The following is a 25,600-nucleotide window of genomic DNA, read 5'->3' as shown; positions in this document are numbered from 1 at the left end:
AATTGTCGATGTAAACTCTCTAGCATTGTCAAGTCAAATTGACTGAATGGGATGATCTGGGTAGTGAGCCCATAGCCATATGTTATGTGCTAGGAGTGTAGTATAAGCAGCATTACGAGTGGATAATGGCACAACATGTGATCAGCGTGTTTGTATATCAACCAACACCATAAAACACCTATATGGTCCGCAAGTTGGTTGATCAAATCCATAGAATTCCCTTAGATTCTTTGTAAGAATGGAATTATTTCCTCAATCTCCTTTGCATAGGATGGTCTCAATCCTAAATAACAGGCTTTACAGAACGAAACATGGGCTTTATAATCAACCAATGAAGGTTTTGGTTAAGCCATAATGTCACAATAGACTTGAGAAGTAGAGAGAGGAGTCTATGGCGTCAATGCCATGTATTTGCCACAGGGGGTAGGCAGCGCCGGCCATGTATGGCCTGTCTTTGCACAATCATGGCGCCATGAGGCGCATGTGCAGCTCCTCGAATCAATTCTTGATTCTTACTTTTCTTTGTTCTGAAAATGGATGTCTGTGTAAAGTATTTAATACACGGATCATCATGTCAAAGCCTATATGTGTCAAAATCCTATAAGTCGTCTCTCATGACATAGTTGGATTCAATAACTTAAATAGTGGTTGCATACAACCCACTAGAGAGACACATAAGTTTCTCTAATACTCGTTTATGTCAGTAGTCATTAGAGGTGATGCAAAGGAACTCTGTCCATTCTCATAATGTGTTTCCACATGAAAACCATTGGCTCTTATATAATAAAGTTCGAATTAAGGTATGTCCAAGACATTAAGTAAAAGAATTTACACTTTATTAATAGCCAATGATTACATCAAAGTTTCCAAAATCTAATCCAAAATAAAATCAAAGTAAGACACATTGTAGTCACTATCCGTTTGGTAACTCCAATCAAATATAACCAAGAAAGTAGAGAGAGATGTTGGTGGAGCGAGGCTTTCTTAAGTACAAATAATCTCAATGACTTTCCTAGACATCATATTTTATTGGGTTCGTCACATAAGAAAGAGTTAATACAATTGTCATTTATTGACTAAGGCAAATTGTCATTACAAAAGTTCTTGAAAAAATAAAAGGACTGATCTAATCAAAGTCTGCTGCATCCTTGTTCACTTCATCTTCAGCTTTGTAGTCTTCTGTGGTGAGATTGACATTTCCACCATCTTCTTCTTCTTCTGCAAGGTACACTTCTTGCTCTCTCAGGTCCCTATATGCCCTATATCTTGCAGCTAGTTCCTCGCTTGCCTTGCATTGCTTGAACCAATGCTCAATTGATCCACATCGATGACACTCATCATTGTGGTTGCCTCCCTTTAATTGAGGTGCATGTTGCGGGCGTTCCCTAGGAGGGTTGGTGCCACCACCACGACCCATGGCGCCACCATTACGGCTAGGGATACCACGACCCCCTCTCCCACGTGTGGCATTACCACCACGTGTATCCACACCAAACTTGCGGTTTCCTTCCTGCTTAGGGAGGTTATATGGGCCCATACGTCTCTCATGTCCCCCATTCTTAGGGTACTGCTCCTTGCGCCCTCTTTTGGGTGCATTATAATTCGCCTCATGAACGCTCTTAGTTCCAATGGGCCTTGAATTATAATTCCTCACGAGTATGTTATCATGTTTCTCAGCTACAGATATAACATTGATAAGCTGATGAAACCTCGTGATCTGTCCAGCATTGACTTCAGTACGGTATTGCTTTGATACCACAATGGCTGAAACGGGAAAGATGGAGAGAGTTTTCTCAATTAGCTCTTGCTCTGTGACAGGTTGTCCACAAAACCTCAACATGGACTGTATGCGAAGAGCTTCTGAATTATATTCAGCAACAGACTTGAAATCAGCAAAGCGCAGGTTGTTCCATTGAACCTTCAAGTCAGGGAGGAGGGAATCTTGGACATTGCCAAAGCGCTCTTCTAGCGCTACCCATAGCTCTCTTGCATTCTTCATCAACATATACTCCAATCGGAGTGCCTTGTCCATATGGCGTCGCATCAAGATAACTGCTTGAGCATGCTTTGTAGGTGTTCACACGAACACAAGATCCGGGTTAGGTGCCTGGATTATGGGTAATATTCCCTTTGAAGTGAGATGGTTCTCAACATCAGTTACCCAACTGTGGTAATCCGAGCCTATTGAGTCAAGCATGGGAAAGTCGAGTCTAGGTTCATTCGACATCCTGAAAATAAGAAGAGAAGATATATTAGTTTCGGAGTTAAACTTCCACGAAAACTAAAACAATAAGATTTCTGAGCTATGCTACCAAGAATCTCTTTTGGATTAGACCAAATAATAATGTTTTAATATGATCACAATTTGATGCTTACGGACGCTCTTAGTCCAAGCATTGTGAACGCTCTTAGTTCACACGAACACTCTTAGTTCACACAAACACTCTTAGTTCGTTTAATTATGAACACTCTTAGTTCATACTAACACTCTTAGTTCGTTAAGCGTGAATCCCCACAATTCCGCTTTGTTAAATATCAAAATCATTTGGCAACATATATTCCAATATTTGCAGAAAATAAAAGGAATTTAAATACAAGAAAGTAGCAACTTTAATTACAAAAACTTACGTGATGATTTTTGGGCTTGAGAACACGCGCGTGTTGATGCAGGCGTGTAGTTAAATTTGCCGGAATCTGGTCGGAAATTAGCAGTTGGTGGCCTGCCCTTCTCCCTACCTTTTTTTTTTTTTGGTTCTGGCCCAGGTCCCTTCCTCCTTTTTTTTCTTTTTTTTTTTCTGGGCCGGGTCCCTTCCTTCCTCTTTTTTTTTTTTTTTTGAGTCTTCTTCTTCTCTTTTTTTTTTTTTTTTTTTGTTCTTCCTCCTCCTAATCTGCAGCGATCGACTGATGGGAGGGAGGCTACTGCTAGGCTGAGCAGGTGGGTGGTGGCCTGGTCTAGCAGGGAGGCGGGCAGGACGCAGGCAGGCGGGCAGGACGCAGGGCAGGCAGGGCGCTGGCTTGCAGGCAGGTGCGTTGCAGATGAGGTGCACGACAGCAGCAGCTTTGGTGGGCAGTAGCAGATTGGTCTGCAGGTGCACGGGGCAGAAACTGCAAGGCAAGACTGGCAGATGAGGTAAGGAGCAGCAAGCTGCAGGCGGGCTAGCAGCAGGCAGGTGCGCAGGTGTGCAGATGGGGTGCGCCGGCACGGCAGGAAAGATGCAGCGTACGGGGCAGCAGCAGGAGGCTGTAGGTCGTGCGGCAGATGGCTGGGGCAGCAAGGGCTGCGGTAGGAGGCTGTGGTGAGGCTGGTGCGTGGAGCTGCAGGGCGAGCAGCAGGGGGCTGTGCAGGGAGGCCGGCTGGAGGCTGACGACAGAGAGAAAAGTTTTTTTTTTTTTTCAAAGCTAGGGTTTTTGGTTTTTTTAGGCTAGGGTTAGAACTCGTGCTGATAACGTGTTGTAGGAGAATGGAATTGTGTGTTATCATTGATAATAGGAGCCCTTTAAATAGGGAGTTACAAGGTACCCAAAAAGGTAATAGAATCTGACTACATTCCTATTACAACTCTAAACCCTAGTTTGTAGTGGCACACATTATGTCGATATCTTTCAACAATAAAGAGTTAAACATAAAAATTATTTTGATTCAGTGATCATAATCATGAAAATATAAAGTTATAAACCACTATTTAGCCGCATCCTACAAATATTGACTTTCGACATGAAACTCAATGCATTATGAAAATGAGTCCCGGCATCAAGCCCTTAGGTAATCGATCACTGTCATTTCTTTCAAAAATAAGTTTCATACTGCTGGATCTTCTATATTTTATGAAATTTAGTAATTTACCAGTTAATTTCCAGTACCTTTGTTCTTAACTGCTCCTAATTTTGTCGCTTCTTTAGGTAAAAGTTTAGAAATTAATTTAGTGATTTGTTTCATTTGTCTGATTGTTTTTAGGGGATCGTGGCATACAGCATGTGGTGATAGCAATGACTTCTTCTTCATCGTTTATCATCTTCTGCTCTATATGCCAGTTAATTCCTTCGTTCAAGCAGGATACAAGTCTTCTCCGATCGAATGCAGAGAGCAAGAGATCAGTTGGACAATAATCGATGAAGAAGAATTGCCTAGCTATATAGCAGAGAGCGTCACTAGCTGATGCTCAATAGGGATTTGATTGCCGGACTCCCATGCCGAACTTGGACATTGATGAATCATCAAGGAGATATTCTTCTCTACATTAAGTTCGCATGAAAATGAAACGGAAGACATATATAATAGAATGAAGTAGTATCAAGTATCAACACAGTGACCAGTGTCACTGTACAGTACATTTGAGAGCTCATATTAATATAACTGGGTTTTGTTCCCCTAATATTTTTTGTGACCACATGTGCATTCTTCAGAGACTCTCAACAAGATTAACTGACAATATCCATGTTATACTTTTGCCGAGCTGCCTAGCTGCCTAGCGATTGATCGAACTTGGTCTAATGGTCTAACATATTTACGCTTTAGTTGTAATACTACATAGTTTGAATTCTTATACGTGTTCACGAGTATATTCAACTATCTATAGGGGGCAAATAATTTCATCTCGATCATCCATAGCTACCAGGGCACCAAACTAGGAGATTTATGAAAAGAGCTGGAGTAGATTGAGTTAACCTCCAAGGCGACCTGTTAGTAAACAACTAGTTCGCAATCCAAGCTAATTCAATTTTCTTAATCACCGTTATTACTTCATGAGCTGCTAGCTACTTATTTTGGAATATCTATTCGAAACAAAAAGCACCAAGAAATACACATAAATCCCAAAATACATCACCATAGTCCACTTGATCCTAGGTACTCCTCTACCTACATCATATTCACATGGTCTGGGCCTCTTGGGGTAGCAATACATTCTGCATTTTACAACCATTCCAATCGCCCTGATGAGCAGCTTATGTCATGAAAATGAAGAATTCTTTGCACCAGTCTAGATAAAAGTTAAAAGAGGTTGGGTTGTCAGCGTCACTACCCTCAAGTCTCTAACTACTCGATCTCCTAGCTATCTATAAATTAGTGCTTCCAAGCTAACTTCTATTACTTGTGAGCTCCAATTCTTGTTTCCTCTACCTTTGTTTCTCATAGATTATATATAGTTGCAACCTCCTCCTCCTTCTTTAGCTCGATCTTTATTACACATATGCATGCACCATTTTGGCAGCCATAAGATTATTCTGGTAGCAAAACTCCTATGAAAAATTGAAAATAAAATCTTTTTGAGAAAAAAATTTCATTTTCATAGGAGCTTTTGTTACCAGAATGAAATTATGAGACAAATCTCTGGAGGTACTAGCAAGCTAGGGTGATTTGGAATCTATGGAGTGTGGATGCAAGGTGCATATCAGTTGAGAGAGTTCGTTGATGATTGCAAGAATGCCGGTCGAGTGAGTCACCAAGTTATGCTTGAAGGTAAGTTCTATGCCAAACTCAGAATTAATGGCCAACTCATCAGGACATTTGGATTCCGAAATGTGCATCTTAGGAATTAACCGGAAAATTCAAATGGTTCTTGGAAGATCCTATTACTTCTATTTATAATCGTTCATCATATGAAGTAAGGAATTCCTGTTAAGAGGGAATATAGAAGAGTTGAGATGCAAGGCCAGATGAGAAAGCTCAATTCTATAATGACTACTAGCTTATTGAACCTTTAATTTTTCAATATATTGAAATGTCCTTTTAGGCCCAACTCTGACTAAAGAAAGGGAAGGAAGTCCCACATCGCCAGAATCAGAAAACACTAAGCAGTTTAGATAGAATTGACTTGAACATAAGCCTGTCCCTACGGGGACATCCGATAAAATTGGAACAATACAGAGAAGATTAGCATGGCCCCTGTGCAAGGATGACACGCATAAATTGAGAAATGGTCTAAATTTTTTTGGCAATTTGTTGCTTCATTTTCTGCTGTATTCAATCTGGTTTAACTCCCAGGTGTGTTCTAAACTTACAAGTTCTAGTGTGCTAGCTAAATGTATATACCCCACGTGTGACGATGAATTTCATGTTGAGGAAGAAGCATATAAAAATATCTGAGTATAAACAAGTCATAAAACCTTAACCGCAGTTGATATATTATTGAGATTCTATCCCTCTTTCATTAGGAAGATTATTGTAAGAATTCTGGAATAAATTGCAACGATCACGCTTCAATACCGGATTATTGGCTTGATTTTCCCAAACCAAATACTGATCGGCCATATTGGCTAGATTTTCCCAGACCAAAGACTGCTGGCAATCGACCCCAGCTCATGAGGTCTTAGAACAACAGTATATAGCTCACTGTTATTGATACATCAACATTGCACCAGTGCAGAATGCTTCATACATAACATATTGCTTCAATCTGAAATCAAGCTTACAATTAATCTACATAAATTCAGAACAAATCAAAGCCATCAAAAATCGATCTTCATAAGCTCGCTCGAAGCAGTTTTACCACGAACTTATGGAAAACTACTGATAGTATTACTATCAGTAGTACTACAGAATTAGATAGCATGTATTTGATATAACTATATAGATGCATTGGATGATGCAAAGAAATATTTGAAATTTTAAATCCATTTCTTTTCTTCTTTTTTCTTCTAATTTTCAAATATTGACATGTATAAATTGCATGTAGTAGTCTAACCAAAGCAATGTTATCTTATAATGTTAACTAAATCCCTAGAGTTTGAATCACTGTAGCCAATTTTGATCTATTACTTTACAACACTAAGAACTTTATCAGGTTTACATTGGCTTGACCTGAGGCTAAACAAGTTTTATGCCTCTCTCATTATGAACTAGAAGCCATGGTAGCCGATATATGAAAAAACATTCGGGCTGATCATATTACTGTTTAGCATGGTTTGAATTTAGGCAAACCAAAATGAAAATCCAGATATAAAAAGATTATTCATGATATCAACTATGGTAACATTAATCTGGTCAGTGACATACAGAAGCAAGAGGAAGAACGATTCAGTTCTTGAGATGAAATTGTCAGTGTCGAATGTATAGTCAACTGAAATTGAGAAGATCCAAAACAATATTACTTACTTAGATGACAAGATTTGAACTCAGTAACAACTAACAAATAAGGGAATGTAGTTATGACTTTATGCTTATTTCACCTTCTCTTGTTTAAGAGATTGAATTAATGAATGGCCTACTTAAGAGCAACAATCCCACATTGGAAATTAATTGGAAATCATACTAAATCACCAATCCTTATATACTTTGGAATCCAATGTAAGCTTGTCCCTTTGGGGACATCCGATAAAATTGGAATGATACAGAGAAGATTAGCATGGCCCCTACGCAAGGATGACACGCATAAATTGAGAAATGGTCCAAATTTTTTTGCACAATGTCTCTTTTGTATGCAGGCAACTTTTACAGTCTGATTCTCCAGCTCTACTAGTACTTTAAGGATATATACTTCTGTAACTTGTCTCTTTGGTATGCAGGCAACTTTTACAGTCTGATTCTCCAGCTCTACTAGTACTTTAAGGATATATACTTCTATGTTTAAGTAAATATGATTCAAGAGAGATTGATGAGAGAAGTATGTTTCATTATTGAGAATAGGCCGGAGCCCTATATATAGGGATTACAAAGTACATGTTCTAATGATACAAGGAATACTATTCCGAATAGGACTAGAAATTCTAGAACATTCTCTCCTATTACTACTCCTAGTTTGATTTGGCACACAAACCTGATTTTCCTTCAACACTCCCCCTTGTGCCGCTCAAACTTGGTGGTGACGCTTCATCCGTTACCTCGTTAAAAACCTTGCTCGAGTGAAAAACCATTTGGGACAAAAATAAACTCGAGGAGGAGAAAAGAGTACAACACGTCCTTAACTCTTCGAGATTGAACATGTAGATATCATAACTCCCCTTGATGTCGACATCTCCCCCTGATTGCTACAATCATGGGAGTTCGGATAACTTTCTTAATCCGATGCTCTTCACATGTTTCTCGAAGGTAGATTTAGGTAACGACTTAGTGAATAAATCCACTACATTATCTTCTGATCGGATTTGATTTACTTCAATCTTTAGAAGCGATTGTTGTTGCTGATTATAAGAACTTAGGCGATATATGCTTGGTGTTGTCGCCCTTGATGAAACCTAACTTCATTTGCTCAATACAAGCTGCATTATCCTCATAAATGCATGTAGGTTCATCCGTGGTAAACTTCAAACCACAACTTCCTTGAATATGTCGAATTACAGACCTTAGCCATACACATTCACGTACAGCTTCATGTAGAGCAATAATCTCTGCATGATTTGTGGAAGTAGCAAGGTCTGTTTTGTAGACCTCCAAGATATCGCAGTGCTTCCCATGGTAAAGACATAACCTATTTGGGAGCGACCTTTGTGAAGGTCAAAGAGGTACCCTGCATCAGCAAAACCCATCAAGACATCATTGTCGTTTTGGTGGAGGGAAGTAGAGGGACGCCAGCCACCATGAGTGGCGGCGGCGGCGGCGGCAACGGCAACATGGAAGGCGGTGTTTTGCCTCTTGGGGTCCGATCCCAAATTTCCGTCATTCCTTTTCTCTCTGTAGGGATAGAATAGGCCCATATCAATCATACCTCTTAGGTATCGAAATATTGTTTTTACACCAATCCAATGGCGGTGTGTTGGCGCAGAGCTATGTCGAGCTAACAAGTTCACTGCAAATGAGATATCCGGTCTTGTGCATTGAGCTAAGTACAATAATGCGCCTATTGCACTTAAATAGGGCACTTCAGCCTCTAATGATTCTTCGTCCTCATCCTTTGGACGAAACGGATCTTTTTCGGGCTCAAGACTACGGCAGATCATGGGAGTACTCACAGGCTTTGCTTTATCTTCATTAAAGCGCCTTAGAAGTTTCTGAGTATATGCATACTGATGGATCAAAATCCCATCACTACTACGGTGCTTGAGTTCTAAACCAAGACAAAACCGTGTTTTCCTAAGATCTTTCATCTCAAATTCAAATTTCAAATAATTAGCAATTTCCTTTAACTCATGTAGAGTTCCAATTAGGTACATGTCATCGACATAAACTGCTACGATTGCAAATCCGGAACTTGTTCTTTTAATGAACAAGCATGGGCATATTTCATTGTTAATATATCCCTTCTCAATCAGGTAGTCACTTAGACGGTTATACCACATCCGTCCGGATTCTTTTAATCTATATAGCGAGCGTTTTAATCTTATTGAAAACACGCTCCGTGGTTTAGAGCCACTTGATTTGGGTAATTGAAGTCCATCTGGGACCTTCATGTATATCTCTGAATCTAGATCCCCATAGAGATATGCTGTAACCACATCCATAAGCTGCATGTCAAGTTTTTCAGAAACTACCAAACTGACAAGGTAGCGGAACGTTATAACGTCCATTACGAGAGAATATGTCTCCTCGTAGTCAATTCCAGGGTGTTATGAGAAACCTTGCGCCACAAGGCAGGCTTTATATCTTACCACCTCATTTTTCTCATTACGTTTTCTAACAAAGACCCATTTATGGCCAACAGGTTTTACATTAGGGGGTGTCTGAGTTATAGGCCCAAATACCTGTCTCTTTGTTAGTGAATCCAATTTAGCCTGGATCGCAACTTTCCATTTAGGCCAATCCGCTCTTCGTTGACATTCTTCGACAGAGCGAGGTTCGATATCATCATATTCTATAATCCCTTTTGCAATATGATATGCAAATGCATCATCAATAGCCATAGAATTTATATCCATCATCTCATGTACACTAGTGTAATTCATGGAGATCTCTCTATTCTCTGGAGTTGGTTCTGACATTAAAGTATCCCCCAATGATATCTCTTGGACATAACCATAATCCGGAATATTCTCATGAGATGGATTATTTACATCGATGATTAATGGATTATTTTGTGCCAAACTCGCTTTCTTTCTTGAGCAAGAATCTATCGAACCTATGGGCCTCCCGCGCTTTCTGGCAGGAGCCATGGGCCTACCCAGAACGTCACCATCACTATGCATGCAATAATGCATAGCCCCAAGCAGAAATAGGGAGATTGGTGCGCATCACCAATACTCGAGCAACCATTTGTAGTCGTTTAATGGCGGCTTCTGCGAGACCATTTTGGGTGTGAACATCAGGAACAGGATGTTTAACATCAATCCCAATGGACATGCAATAATCATCAAAAGTCTTTGATATAAACTCCCCAGCATTGTTTAATCTTATAGACTTAATAGGATGATCAGGGTCGTGAGCCCGTAACTTAATTATTTGTGCTAGAAGTTTAGCAAATGCAGCGTTCCTTGTGGACAATAGCATGACATGTGACCAGCGTGTCGATGCATCAACAAACACCATAAAATATCGAAATGGTCTGCATGATGATTGAACAGGTCCACAAATATCACCTTGGATTCTCTATAACAATGGTATATTTTCTTTAGTGTCCTTTGCATAGGATGTTCTTGATCCTAGTTTTGCTAAAGAGCATGCTTTGCAGAACGAATGATGGGCTTTAGAAACAACCAATGAGGATTTTGGTTGAGCCACGAAGTCACAAAAGACTTGAGAAGTGAAAGTTGGAGACGAAAGAGCATTGGTGGCATCAAAGCCACCCTTGGGCCACAGGGGGACGGCGGCGCCGGCCAAGGATGGCCGGTTTTGGGGTTGAACAGCGCCGTGAGGCGCAGGGGCTCTTTCAGAGTCCAAAATTCGATTCTTACTTCCTTTCGTTCAGAAAAATGGATGTCCATGTGAAGTCTTTAATATACGGATCATCATATCACGACCTGGGTGTCCCAAACGGTCGTGCCAAAGTCTATATGTGTCAGAATCCCACAAATCATCTCTCATAACATGATTGGATTCAATTATTCAAATAGTGGTTGCATACAACCCACTAGATAGACACATAAGTTGCTCTACGACTCGTTTACGTCCGTAGTCATTAGAGGTGATGCAAAGGAACTCTTGTCCATTCTCACTATGTGTTTCCACATGAAAACCATTGGCTCTTATATCTTTGAAGCTCAATAGGGTTCTTCCTGCCCTAGGTGCATAAAGAGCTTCGGTGACATTCAAAGTTGTGCAATTTGGCAACATAAATTGAGCTGGTCCCCGACCATGAATCAATTGAGATGATCCAGCCATCGTAGTCACAGAAGATCGAGTAGGCGCCATCCATAGGAATAGCTGCCTATTTCGAAGGATGGTATGTGTAGTTGCACTATCCACGAGGCATTCTAGCTCTCCGGGAAACATACTAAAAAATAATAAAGTTCAAAATTAAAATATGTCCAAGACATTGAATAAAATAAGTCGATACTTTATTAATAATATCCAATGATTACATCAAAGTTTATTGACCAAAATCTAATCCAACATAAAAATCAAACAGTAGACAAATCGTAGTCACTTAATCCGTTCGGTAATTTGAATTTGATTGTGACCAGGTAAGGTAAGGCGAGATTTTGGTGGAGCGTTGCTCACTTTTAAAACCGTTCTCTCAGTTCAAACCTTTCCTAGACATCACAATTACTCTTCAGTATGCCTAGTGAGAAAAATTTAATACAATAAGTCATTTTATTGATTAAGGCATAATTGCCATTACATAATTCTTGGAAAAATAAATGACTAAACTAATCAAAATCTGCAGCATCCTTGTGCAATTCGTTGTCAGATTTGAAGTCCGCTATGGTGAGATTGACGTTGGCATCATCACCATCTTCTTCTACATCTTCGGCAAGATAGGCTTCATGCTCTCTAAAGTCTCTATATGCCTTGTAACTCGTAGCAAGTTGATTTCTTGCATTGCATTGCTTGAACCAATACTCACTTGATCCACATCGATGACACATGTCATTATGATTTCCTCCCCTTAATTGAGGTGCATTGTTTGCACTTGGGTGGCGTCCCCTAGAGGAGTTGGCGCCATTCCCAAAGCCTTGGGCAGCTCCTCCACGTCCTGGAGCCCCACGGCCTCCTCTCCCACATTGTCATGTGTTGCCACGTGTTCGTCCTTCATTCTGACGATTACCTTCCTTTGTAGTGCTGTTATATAGACTAAAACGTCCGTTGTGTCCCTTATTTTTAGGGTTCCGCTCCTTGCGCCCTCCTTTGGGTGCATTATTATAATTCGTCTCATGAACGCTCTTAGTTCTGATAGGCCTTCAATTATAATTCCTCACAAGGATATTATCATGTTTTTCAGCTACAGACATCACATTAATTAGCTGATGAAACCTCGTGATCCGTCCAGTATCGTATTCAGTTTGATATTACTTTGATAGCAAAATTGCTGAGACGGGGAAGGTGGAGAGAGTTTTCTTAATTAGTTCTTTCTCTGTGACGGGTTGTCCACAGAACCCCAACATGGTTTTGAGGCGTAGAACTTCTGAATTATATTCAGCTACAGACTTAAAGTCGGCGAATCTTAGATTGCCCCATTGAACTTTCAAGTTAGGGAGGAGGGTATCCTTGACATTACCAAATCGCTCTTCTAGAGCAACCCATAATTCTCTAGCATCCTTGATTGCCATGTACTCCAATCGGAGTGATTTATCCATGTGGCGCCTCATCAAGATGAGGGCGGTGGCATTATTTGTAGCCGTACGCTCAAATAGGAGAGCAGGATTAGGTGCCTGAATTACGGGTATGATCCCTTTTGAAGTGAGGTGGTTCTCAACATCCGTGACCCAACTATGATATTCCGAACCAGTTGAGTTAAGTATAGGAAAGTCAAGTTTTGACATCCTAAAATAAAAAGAAGAAATATATTAGTTTCGGAGTTAAAACTACCACGACAACTAAATAATAAGATTTCCGAGCTATGCTACCAAGAAACCGATTTCCAAGAAAGATTGGATTAGACCGAAACAATGATGTTTATATGGTCATAAATCGATGCTTGCGAACGCTCTTAGTCCGAAGTCTTACGAACAGTCTTAGTTCGTTAATAGTGTGAATCCTCACAATTCCGCTTTGAATTAAACCCATGTTCTATGAAAGGTGGGATGAAGAAGAAGGGAGGTTTTCAAGTCCCCGAGAAAAGAAGAAGAAAGTAAATTGCAGAGAGCAAGAACTTTAATCTTAAATACTTACTTGATGATTTGGGGTTTGAATCACGCACATGTTGGTGCAGGCGTGATGGAACAGAGTTTGTAGCGATGTCAGATACGCGGGGCTGCAGGGACTGCAGTGGCAGCGGGTATGCAAGACAGCAGCAATGTGAGGCAGCAGGGTAGTAGGTGCGGGGCAGCAGCAGCGTGCGCGTGAAGCAGGCAGGTCGGTTGCTGGGCAGACGGTGCGGCGGAGAGCATGCTGCAGGGCTGTGAATTGCAGGAGAGTAGACGCTAGTGTGGGCTAGCATGTAGTGTGCAGGGGCTGTGGGGGAAGCAGGCACGCAGGCGGGGAGCAAAGAGCGCAGGTGCGCGTAGTAGCTGCGAGGGCAGCAGGCATGGGGCTATAGAGCTGGGTGGATAGCTCGGCTAGGGCTTGCGGCAGTGAGAATTTTTTCTGGTTTTTGTTTTAGGGTTTTGGCTTTTAGGGCTAGGGTTAGGGCTCGTGCTGATAACGAGTTTAAGTAAATATGATTCAAGAGAGATTGATGAGAGAAGTGTGTTTCATTATTGAGAATAGGAGCCCTATATATAGGGATTACAAAGTACATGTTCTAATGAAATAAGGAATACTATTCTGAATAGGACTAGGAATTCTAGATCATTCTCTTCTATTACTACTCCTAGTTTGATTAGGCACACAAACCTGATTTTCCTTCAACATTCTATAACTTTTGTGAGCTTATCAATGTTATACCCTTAAAATAAACACAAAGATTTGTCCCGCCCTCTCAACTAGATTCACAGCAGAAAATGAATTTCCCTTATCTTTAAGTTCCCAGAAAACTGTTGACTAAGGTGATCTTTATGACAATGCTATTCCTAGAAATGTAGCTTGGAGATCAACCTGTGTTCTTTTGGTTCAATTTCACACTTCTCCAATCCTGGGAAATTTATTAATAACTATATCATGTTGATTTTTTGCAGAAATTAGGAGACAATGCTAGCATCAGGGGTAATTTCGTTGCTGGAGGAAATCATCTCCTATCCCGGTTCTTATGGACATGCGACAGCCCTTTATCTGAATCTCTCCTGCCTTGAAGAAGCCAATATAGAATTTAGGTATATTACATACCAGTATGGAATTTAGTATGTATAGAATTCAGGAAGCAAAGAAACCTGCAGTATTGCGCTAGGCCTCTAGTTCTCTATTTAAAAGCGCCAGCACCTTATGAACAATAACCAGCCGGGTGTTTCTAAATGTACCCAGCAAACTTCTCAGTATACCCAGCAAATTTATTTGTTTTTAAATGTATCTAATTAAACCAATTACTTTCCCAAACTGCCTTATCTTGTACCTAACAAAAAAACACAACACAACAATGAAACTTCAAAGCGGAGGTACTGTGGCTGTGTTTGGTACAAGTACAACAGATTGGATTTGATTACAAATCCAATTCTGATCAAGCCAGACTAGATAGGAGTGCGAGAGGAGGTTTATACTTAATGTGTCATATAACTAACGATATCCATTTTTGAAATTGAGTTCCGTATATGACTAGATTTGGGAGTTAATGTAGTTTGATGGTGTTGAAACTTGAAAGTAAGATAGTGAGAGGGACAAAGAGATGGACAGAGAGATCTCATGATTATAGTCTTGGCTTTGATTAGAAGAAAGAAGGGGTAGAGAACCCTTTATTCCATCTTTCCATACCATTCCATGCTTTGTGTAGTTGTTCTCTTTCAAGATCCAAGAAGTGTTCTTATTACCTCCGAATTGCCGAGAAATGTCTTCCCTTTTTGTTATTCCTTGATGATTATTCACATAACCACAATCCATATGAGGAAGAGTGAAACCCCACATAACACATCCAGTTATCCAGATGATTTTCAGTTTCCCGTGCTTTGGTAAAGCTCATCGCTGCCAGTTCTTTGGAGACAACCGGCCAATTCCAATTGCAGGAATTGTTCCCTTCTTTATAAATTAGCATATATCCCACAAATTCAATATATGCGGACATGAAATGAGAGGTCCAAGAGTCATGATCAAAGGATCACAAGACCTACCTCTGGGAAGTTTTCGTCCCTGTGTTTCTTTTGCTCGGTGCAAGATAAGGTTAGTTTGGGAAATTTGGTGGTTTAGTTAGCAATATTTTTAAACAAATAAATTTGCTGGGTGTACTAAGAACTTTGCTGCGTACATTTAGAAATACCCTAACCAGCCTTATAAACAGCAACTCGTTTATGAACAGTTTCCTTACGGATATATATTTATATATAAGATGATGATACAAAGATGACTTTAAATGAATGGTTCAGGTTATACGAATAACAGTTTCAAATAGAGACGTGGGAATACCAAAACAATGCAAACAATTCATGTCATATTTTTTCTTTATAAGCTACGAAACCCAATTAAAGGCCTGAAACCAATATATATAGATTTACATGTCAAGTCTATATATGTGATGAAACCCAATTAAACGCCTCCACCAACACCAAAAATCAGAGCTTTGCAATTCAGATTTTATGTTTATAAATCATACTGCATCACGAATATCTATGAGCAAAACCAGCTTAGCTTTTTACCAAACTTACATATCACCCATAACTCATCATATCAGACCAACAGTTCTCATGTTAGTCAAAACTCAAAAGAAATTTAAATCAAACTAATCATTCTCTCCAATGCAATGAATCAAAGTTAAGGCAAAGCGATACCTTGCAACCTTTCCAATCAAAATAATCATTCTCTCCACAATAATAAAGCAGCAAGAAACATCAAAACCATACCTTGCAACCTTTCCAATCAATCACCAAGATCCCAAAGCAGAAGATAACCAAACCCAATCCTCACTGTCGCCAAACCCACCAAGACCACGAATTGGGTGATTATCGAAACCAAGTCCTCTTCTTTCAAATCATCTCTTTTACATGATGAACAAAAACATTACCATCTTTATTTTCTTTTTCATTATTCTTGTTCATGTCCCAATGTCAGAGGCTTCGTGTGAAACAGAAGTTAAAGATTATGACGATATTGTTGTCGCTGTAAAGTACAAAATAGGAGCAATGTTTTCAATATTATTCTTCGGAACGATAGGAGTATGTGTCCCGATACTTGGTAGAAATATTGCGGCTTTGCATCCAGAATCCAATTTCTTTAAGCTGCAACATTCAGGATGCAAAAAAAATTGAATTCTGGTTGCAAAGCCGCAATATTTCTACCAAGTATCGGGACACTCCTATCGCTCCGAAGAATAATATTGAAAATATTGCTCCTATTTTGTACTTTACAACAATATCGTCATGATCTTTAACTTCCGTTTCACACAAAGCCTCTGACATTAGGACATGAACAAGAATAATGAAAAAGAAGATAAAGATGGTAATGTTTTTGTTCATCTTGTATAAGAGATGATTTGAGATTGAAAAGCAGAGAGAAAATTAGAGATTGAAGGCAAAGAAAATTAGGTATTGTGAGAGATTGAAACGCAAAGGCACTATGAGATTTCAAAAGGGGTTGCACCACTTATATAGTAGAGGTATTTTAACGTAGTTGTGTCCTACTATGATATGATTTGGAGTTGGAATAAAGTTTGTTGCAGTATATCGTGTTCTACTAGAAGTCTGTAATGAAAGCAATGAACGCAAAACAAATGAAGACCCAAGGAATTAGTATCTATATTAGTGTAGGTTACACAGCACCATCAGCAGTCAAAGAAGTTTCAGCAATGTTTGCGGCGACAATAAATCCGCCTACAAATAGGAGGTGGGGGACTAAATACGAGGCTTCGTGTGAAAAGGACATGAAAAGATCATGATCTTTAACTTTTGTATTATAAATTGTATTTATAAAACTGTTGTGAACATTAAAAGAGTGTGAGTGTGTTTGTTAAATTTTGTGTAAAAGTATTGTGGTTGTTTACAATGACCAAGATGGACATGATGTTTATAGATCCCTCGACCAAGATGGTAATCTGTGATACTGCACAGTGCTCATGGTCCAATATGAGGCGCATAGGAAAAAATTATAAGATCAATGTCTCTGGCATGAAGGGATTCAAAATTATACTACATGTGGAAATACTGCAAGCTATTATTGCATTCTGTAATTGAGCAGAGGTTTTAAGAGAAAATTTGCAGTTCCCATATAAGCAAATACTGAACCCAATTTTCTTCTATAAAAAACTTATCAACTTAAAGAGCTAAACCTTAATCGGAGACAGAGCCTCTCTCTCTCTAAAAACTAGAGAGAGAAACCCGATCTGAAATTTCAAATCCCCCCCCCCCCCCCCCAACTCTCTCACCCAAATCTTGATCCTTCCGGATCTAGATCGATGGTTGAAGAGCTGGGGGAGGCCACAATAGCAAAGACTTCGACTGGTTTTTCCTTCCATCTACATTGTTCATCGTCTTCCTCAAGCTTTTTCAGCTTTCTCTCACCCTTGTGGTGATTTTGTACCCTCTGTGGTGTATTACCTAGCTATGTCTAGCACGGGAGGACCTTGTTCCTCGTTTTTTCTCTTTTTTTCTTATCACTGTCAGACGATCCCTCACGTTTCCAGATCAAAAATCAACCAACCACACAACATATCGCTTCTCTCCATCATTAACCTCCAAAAGGATTCTTATGGCTACAATTACAAAGTGCTAGTCACTTACCTAGCCAAATTATGGGTGCTCACGCATGGGTTTTTCACCCCCCATTCTCCATTGTTACTGCTCTTGTTCTAGTTCTATGCTTTGGATCTCTGATCCTGTTCGGCAGCCATGGCTTCTTCTTCGTCTTGCTGGTAGAGGAAATGATGTTGTTGTGAGGGATTTCATCCCTTTGGTTGTTGTTTATCTTTTGATTTGTGTATTGGGACTTGGATGGCATCGGTTCACCATTACCAAATTTCTGGTTGCTTTGTTTACGGCGTTACTTCGGCGAAGGTTCGTGGCTAGCGGCGGCACGGTTTGGACGGCAGTAGCTAGGGTTTCAGTAGTGGGTTGGGTCTCTTATTGGGCCTATGCTTTAGTTATTATTGTTTTAAGGATTAATTTCCTAATACTGGCTCCTTTGGAGCCCAGGAGGGAATTAATTTTCCTTGTTAGTTTCCTGTCTGTTTGGGCATGTCCAACAGACTGGTTGTGTGTTTCTATTTTCAGCCCATTGGACTAGCTTTAGGGCAGCTTAGTTGATCCTCTTTTCCAAAAAAAGAAAACCTTAATCGGAGAAAACCAATTAATTAAAACCAAAAACTACCCAGGAAATTAACATTAGCATTAGTTTTTTTTTTTTTTTTTTTTTTTTCTTTCTAAAAGTTTTCTTAAGAGAACATCAGATTAGATGAAGTGCGAAAAAGACAAACCTACTAATGTTCTCTAGGCAATCAATTAAAACTATTAATTGAACCCTAAACGGGGATCGGTAAGAGAAACTAGACACTACAAATAGGGAAATTAAGAACTATCTAAAATTAAAAGAGGAATATGACGATGAACAGGAGTGCTGATGAATTGGATGATTTGGATCACATAAAAACTTCATCTATGATGATGATACGAGGAAAATAGAGAAGTAGAACCCAAATAAGCTTGAGAAGGAAGAAGGATTGAATAATCATACAACGGCCAAAGAGCCAAAGAGAAAGGTGAAAAAGAAAGAGGAGTTGGGTGATAGCGAGGTTGATTTCTTTGATGGAGGACAAATGTCATACTTCTGAATAAACAGTGAGGATATTATTGGAATTCAAAAGGTTTTATTAAAGTTTGCACGGCTCCGCATGCGGTGAAAAAAAATGAGTTTTGATAAAGCAGCCTTGTAGCTGCTTCCTAAAATCAAAGATATAAAACCGCAACTTTTTTAAAACACAATTTTTATTTGTTTACCAAACGCGACTTTCATTAAATATTTCGAGGAAACGTGGTTTTAGAATATCCAATGAAATCAAACACATCTGTAGAAACATAAACACATTATAAAAGCTAGTGCTCTAACCAAAAATGTAAAATGCACAAGCTTGGTTCAAAATTGGATATTCTTGAGTAGAAGCTCGTTTTTTAATCAAGCTTGTGCATTTTACATTTCTCAACAAATTGGTACTCTAACCACGGCTGTTTGTTATATACAAATTACAAAAGTGGTTACCACCATGCAAAATAGCCTACATTTTTAGTCTGAATCAATTATTCTGCAAGAGGTCTCTAGATGTGTCATCAGCTGCTTCGTCTACTGTTGACGACTGTTTTGGTCAGTAGTTCGTTTGTCCTTGGATGTGATGGGCTGCCACTGATATATTTGAATCAAGAACGTAAGTGGAGGAAAATGAGGCTAGGTGATGAATCAACAGGTTATAACCTAATTCATGTATTTTTACCAACAGGATATGAATCAAATTAAGGGTTCTCCCCACTGGGTGAGGGAATCGAAGAGGGGCTCATAAACTGGAAGGGCGGGCTTTTGGGCACACAGAAAAGGGGAAGTAGACGGAGGAGGGTGCTTCTCAGGGGTCGCTATAGTGGCTAGGGCGAGTCTTCCTACACGGCTTGACGCCCGGCTCTAGACGAAGCCGCGGGGTTACCACCACATCCTCTCCCGATGTTTATTCTGGTAACCATGACTTATTAAATAATCTTATAAATAGAATGGTACCTTTGTCTCTTTGGCCTTTACGATATGACCCTCTCTACATTGATCATGGCTTCCATAATCTATAGTGCCCTTAGACATTGACATTAAATAGTGAATAGTGAAGAAATAACTCCTGTCATTTTCAATGTTGGTCACTACTTAAAATTTGTATCATTGGCCAATAAAATGCATAGGTATATACTTCTCTAATTAGTATAATATCTTCAACTTGATAAAATTTTCCTTATCTTCAGTTGTGATTTCCCTTTCAACTTATATTGTTTAAGGGTCATAATTTACATTGATAATCAATGTGGAGCCACAGCATTCAGAAGTGAATTATTAGGGATATGACCTCATTAGTTTTCATCCTATACATACATGTTTCATTGTTAGGTATGCAACTTTGGATCTTTAGCATCAAACAATAGCAGTCATGACAAGCATGGAAGTTGAAATAATATCCAGAGAAACCATCAAACCTTCCACTCCAACCCTACCACATCACAGAACATACGAACTTTCTTTCCTTGAACAGATAAATCCTCGTACCTATACACGCAGTTGTTTACTTCTACCCCAAGGAAGAATCTGATTCTGATCATAATCCCAATTTTGGTGATAAATCCAATCAGCTCAAGAAATCTCTATCAGAAACACTAGCCAAATACAACCCATTTTCCGGTAGGATCAGAGATAGAGTCTCCATTGATTGTAATGATGAAGGACTCATATTTGTAGAAGCAAGAATCAAAGTCGAGCTCTCTGAAATTCTCGAGCACCCGAAAGATGTGCTGGACCTGTTATTCACAGACAATTTACGGTGGAACGATGACGTACTCCAATTTAACTGTCATCTTGGCTGTTCAAGTAAGCTTCTTCGACTGTGGTGGAATGGCAATTGCTATCTGTATGTCACACAAAGTAGCTGACACTTCCACCCTGATCAACTTCATCAACGACTGGGCAGCCATAACCCGTGATCACAAAGCTGATCAATATGTGTCTCCTGAGTTTATTGCAGCAACTGTATTCCCCCAAGCTGAGATTCCACTGCTACCGCAATCTGTGATTGAGAAAGGGGATTATGTTTCCAAGAGATTCGTGTTTGCTGCCCCGAAAGTTGCTGCCCTCAAAGCCATGGTGTGTGACAAAGTGCAAAACCCCTCAAAAGTTGAAGTTGTGACTGCTTTTATTCATAAATGTGCCATATCTGCATTGAAATCCAATTCTGGGTCCTTGTTGAATCCTAGTACCCTTTTGATCCAAACGGTGAATTTGCGTGGTAGAATGGTTCCTCCATTGCCGAAAAGCTCAGTAGGTAGCATGGTTTGGTTCTATGCAGTGCCCACAGCGGAGGATGAGAGTGTGATAGAGTTGCATGACCTGGTGACTCAAATGAAGGAGAGGATGGCCCATTTCTGTGTTACATATGCCGAGAAATTTGGAAAAGAATGGCCTTTGATATTTATGGAGTGTATGAAAGATTCAAGGAAACTGTTTCAAAAACAAAACCTGGTTGTGTATAGATGTAGCAGTTGGTGTAGAATCCCAGTTTATGAAGCAGAATTTGGTTGGGGAAAGCCAATTTGGGTCACTATTGCTAGCTGTGTGATGAAAAATAGTATCTTTCTGATTGATACTAGGAATGGAGAAGGGATTGAAGCATATGTGAATTTGGAAAAGCAACACATGGATGTGTTTGAGCGGGATGCAGAGCTTCTTGCATTTGCTTCTCTGAATCCAAGTGCTAATATAGACTACAATACGTGATCTTTAGAACATAATTGAAGTTGGTGCTTGTTTTCAAAGGATCTTTGTAATCCCATGTTTTCAGTACGAGTTTTTCGATCATTTTAAGAATAAGAATGTCTGAATCTTTCGATTGACATTGATCAAGTAAATATACCTGGATAACTAGCCCAGATAGAGCTTGTTGAACTCTGTTTTGGTACAGTAATCTTTCAGATGAACCTTAACAACGTATAACAAGCAATATAACCATGAAGGTCAAATTAAGAGAATAAGTTAATAATCACAGATCGATCAGCTTTGCCGTTATATCAGAACCCAAGCCTCCGCTCTGGTCGAAACTTGTTTTAGTCTCAACTACAATTCGTCCAAACCCTTCTTGTTTAGACCAAAACCTGTTACCCGTTCACCGTTATCCGTTGGCCGTTGGTCATTATCCCTTTTCCGTTGGCCGTTATCCTAAACCCCAAAACTCTAAGCCTTAGCTCCGGTCGAAACTTGTTTTGGTCTCTACTCCAATTGGTCTCCCTTCTTGTTTAGACCAAAGCCCATTACCCGTTACTCGTTACCCATTACCTGTTCGTCAGTATCCGTTGATCGTTACCCATTCGCCATTACCCGTTGGTCGTTACCCGTTCGCCATTATCCGTTACCCGTGCCATTGCCGTTACCAGCAGTTAGCCTTACCCTAAATCCCATCCCACAAACTTTGTATGCATTCCCAAACTCGTCCAACATTTACATCATTCTTAATTTGCATGATGATGAGTAATTCCTCGTTCCATTTGTGAGAAGAACATTTTCAGCAAGTTTCGGTTAAGAGGTGACCAGTGTGGCTGTTGCCGTAATGCAAGTTCCTGTGGGATGAGATGAGAGAATGCCAAGAACTTGCATACGAACTTGAAGCGCGTAAGAGACTTGGCCGGTAGCCTGGGAAGTATTAGAAGTGTATGATTTCCCTTGGGAGCTCTGTATTAATATCAACTTCCATCGACAGTGCTGCTGAAGAAAAAGAATAAAAGAAATTAGGAAAATAGAAAGCTAGTGACACATTATGGAGCATTATCCCTTGCAACAATCGGCAAGAAATTTCACACGATCACAGCCCATTACATTTACAATGCATCTTTATCCCAAGGTAAACGAGAGTCGACTAGGCTCTTCCACCATCGAGAAAGTAGCAAAATGAAGATTCAAAGCAGCCTTAACCACAATGGTTGGCTTTATTAGAATTCATAGGCACAAGGTATCAACATATACAAACAAAATCAACCGAGTAGCCTCTACTTCCACATATGACTCCACTTGTCCTTTAGATAAACCTGAACACAAGATCCTCAACGGTCTTAAAAACGATACAGAATTACAGATGCTTAAAGTTGAACACTATAGATGAACAAAAAACCTTTTTACATGTAAGTTAATGGACGCGGCTAACAGCCATTCCAAATACTGCAAAAAGTAGGTGATAAAGGAAAGAATCAATCAAGAGATTCAATCCCATCAAATCAGACAATAGAATCAATCAGATAGCAGTAAATATGTATTGTAGCTAGAGTTTAGCCAACAATAGAGGATCTAGACTATAGTTAATCTGTATATATCTTGTACAACAGTTCTTTGCAAAATCAAGAAAGTTAATTCTTCTTCTCAAATTTCGTCTATGGTATCAGAGCAATAAGCTCTTGGTGACCTAACATCCTAAACCAAACAACCATGCCAGGCGGTGAAGATTCGAAACCCGGAAAAGGTAGTTCAGAATCGGGTTCAGCAAGAACACCAGAAGCATGGGAAAACCCCAATCATCCTCTATACCTCCATCACTCGGATCAGCCTGGTGCAATACTTGTATCACAATCCTTGGAGGAGAACAATTACATGGCTTGGATCCAGTCCATGAGCATGGCCCTAACCATCAAAAATAAGAAAGGGTTTGTTGATGGATCAATTCCAAGGCCAACCAACAGAGTTGAAGAAGCATTGCAGTGGCAGCGCTGTGACACCTTGGTCAAAACTTGGCTGCTGGGTTCGATGTCTAAAGAGATCTCCGGGAGCGTAATTCATTGCAAGACTGCCAGGAATATGTGGCTGGAGTTGTAGGAGCGATTCTCTTATACAAACACTGTGTAGTTTTTCAATATTGAGAATGCAATTCACGACACTGAACAAGGTAATGGAACGGTGACATCCTACTTCACCAAACTCAAAAGCCTTTGGGACGAGAGGGATGCGATCTGTGAAATTCCAGCTAGTAGTTGTGAGGCGGCCCAGGAGATCAAGGCATATATGGAAAACCAGAAGACTATGAAGTTTCTCATGGGGCTTAATGAGAGCTATGCTGCCATTTGAAGTACCATCGTAGCAATTGATCCATTACCAACAGTGAATAAAGCCTATTCAATGGCTTTATGACATGAAAAACAAGCTGAAGTGTCAAATGGAAAGGCTCCACCTCAACCAGAGGGTGCTGTCTTCGCTGTGAAGAAATGGGGGCGCAGTTTCGATTCAGGTGAAGGTGGATTGAAGAGTGAGAAATGCCACAGGGATAATCACAGCACCGAAAATTGTAGAGCCCGTTTAAAGTACGTGCACTTACTGTGGTTACAAGCGCCACACATATGAGACTTGTAGGAGAAGAAAAGCTGTGGAAGAACAAGGACGATCAAAGGGAAATCATGTTACCACATTGAGTGACAAAGAAGGAGACACAATCAACTTTCCCTTCTCACAACAAGAATGCCGAGAGCTGGTAGAATTGTTGAGCAAGAACAAGGCAGCCAAGACTGCTACGGCCAATCAAGTTGGTAACATTCCCAATTATGAAGAACTTTCAGGTAAAGCCTTTTGTTTTTCACAAAATGGCAAAACAAATGTTTGGATCCTGGATAGTGGTGCTAGTGATCATATAGTATGTAATCCTGCTCTTCTCACCTCCTTAACAATCGCCCATAATCGTTTTGTGAGGTTACCAGATGGTAACACGGTCGTTAGCCATATTGGCACAGTAGTCTTCTCTTCTCAATTTGTTCTTCATAATGTTCTCTGTGTGCCACTTTTCTACCTGAATTTGATATCTGTCAGTAAGTTGGCCTTTGATTCCTTTTATATCACCATATTTCTCAAACAGCTTTGTGTCATACAGGACCTACGATGGGGGAAGATGCTTGGGATGGGAACTGGGAGAGAAGGACTATACTGCCTCAACCAAGCACAGAAAGGAACATGCAATTCTGTTGGTAGCCGTACATCACATCCTTGGCATCAACATCTTGGTCACCCTTCCAGCAAAGTTACTTTATTATTTCCATTTTCTGCAAATAAAGCTTGTAATCCGAGCAACTGCTCCATTTGTCCTTTAGCCAAACAAACCAGAAAGTCTTTTCCATTGAGTACAATAACAAGTGAGTCTCCTTTCAAATTGATTCATGTTGACATATGGGGTGGATACCATGTCCCTTCATTAACTGGTGCACAATATTTTCTTACTATTGTTGATGATCACACTAGGTGCACTTGGATTTCTTGATGAAACATAAGTCGGATACCCGAAAACTCCTAGTTAATTTCATTCATCTAGTTGAGAATCAATTTGATAAGCGGGTTAAGGTTGTGCGTAGTGATAATGGACCCGAATTTAAGCTTGAAAGTTTTTATTCTTCGAAAGGGATAACTCACCAAACCAGTTGCGTCAACACACCCCAACAAAATGGTGTCGTTGAACACAAACATAGGCATTTGCTTAATGTTGCTAGAGCTTTATTTTTCCAAGCCCATTTGCCAAAACATTTTTGGGGGGATGCTATACTCACCGCTGCTTATCTCATCAATAGGACTTCTACACCACTTCTTGAAGGCAAAACACCTTTTGAGAAACTGTTTCATAAAGCCCCAAGTTACGATCACTTGCGAGTTTTTGGTTGCTTGTGTTTCGCATCCACTCACCCTTACAAACCTAACAAGTTTGACCCTTGGGCTACACAGTGCATCTTCTTAGGTTATCCTAATGGTCAAAAGGGTTATAGGGTTTGTGACGTAGAAGAACATACGGTCTTTGTGTCGAGAGATGTGGTGTTCTTTGAGGACACATTTCCTTTCAAGCTCAATTCAGAGCCCAAAACTCAACCCCAAAAGTCC

General features: G+C 39.9%; 2 protein-coding genes and 2 non-coding genes across 4 annotated transcripts; all 4 read left to right on the top strand.

Moving 5' to 3' along the window:
• Nucleotides 1-5,827: 5,827 nt before the first annotated feature.
• Nucleotides 5,828-5,930, top strand: LOC112201269. Its single transcript, XR_002936711.1, has one exon. It is a non-coding gene; the product is annotated as a U6 spliceosomal RNA (small nuclear RNA).
• Nucleotides 5,931-7,293: 1,363 nt separating this feature from the next.
• Nucleotides 7,294-7,396, top strand: LOC112201270. The gene has a single exon (XR_002936712.1). It is a non-coding gene; the product is annotated as a U6 spliceosomal RNA (small nuclear RNA).
• A 13,149-nt stretch (nt 7,397-20,545) lies between these two features.
• On the top strand, nt 20,546-21,487 carry LOC112199595 (acyltransferase Pun1). The gene has a single exon (XM_024340586.1). The coding sequence runs from the start codon at nt 20,546-20,548 to the stop codon at nt 21,485-21,487; it is 942 nt and encodes a 313-aa protein (XP_024196354.1).
• Nucleotides 21,488-23,182: 1,695 nt separating this feature from the next.
• On the top strand, nt 23,183-23,815 carry LOC112199594. The gene is made up of 2 exons (XM_024340585.1): nt 23,183-23,521; nt 23,597-23,815. Exons 1-2 carry the CDS (start codon nt 23,183-23,185, stop codon nt 23,813-23,815), a joined length of 558 nt encoding a protein of 185 aa, XP_024196353.1.
• Nucleotides 23,816-25,600: the final 1,785 nt, after the last annotated feature.

The sequence above is a fragment of the Rosa chinensis genome, chromosome 4 (assembly GCF_002994745.2).
Source record: "Rosa chinensis cultivar Old Blush chromosome 4, RchiOBHm-V2, whole genome shotgun sequence".
NCBI classification, from domain to species: domain Eukaryota; kingdom Viridiplantae; phylum Streptophyta; class Magnoliopsida; order Rosales; family Rosaceae; genus Rosa; species Rosa chinensis.
This window is presented reverse-complemented; position numbering and strand designations above follow the sequence as displayed.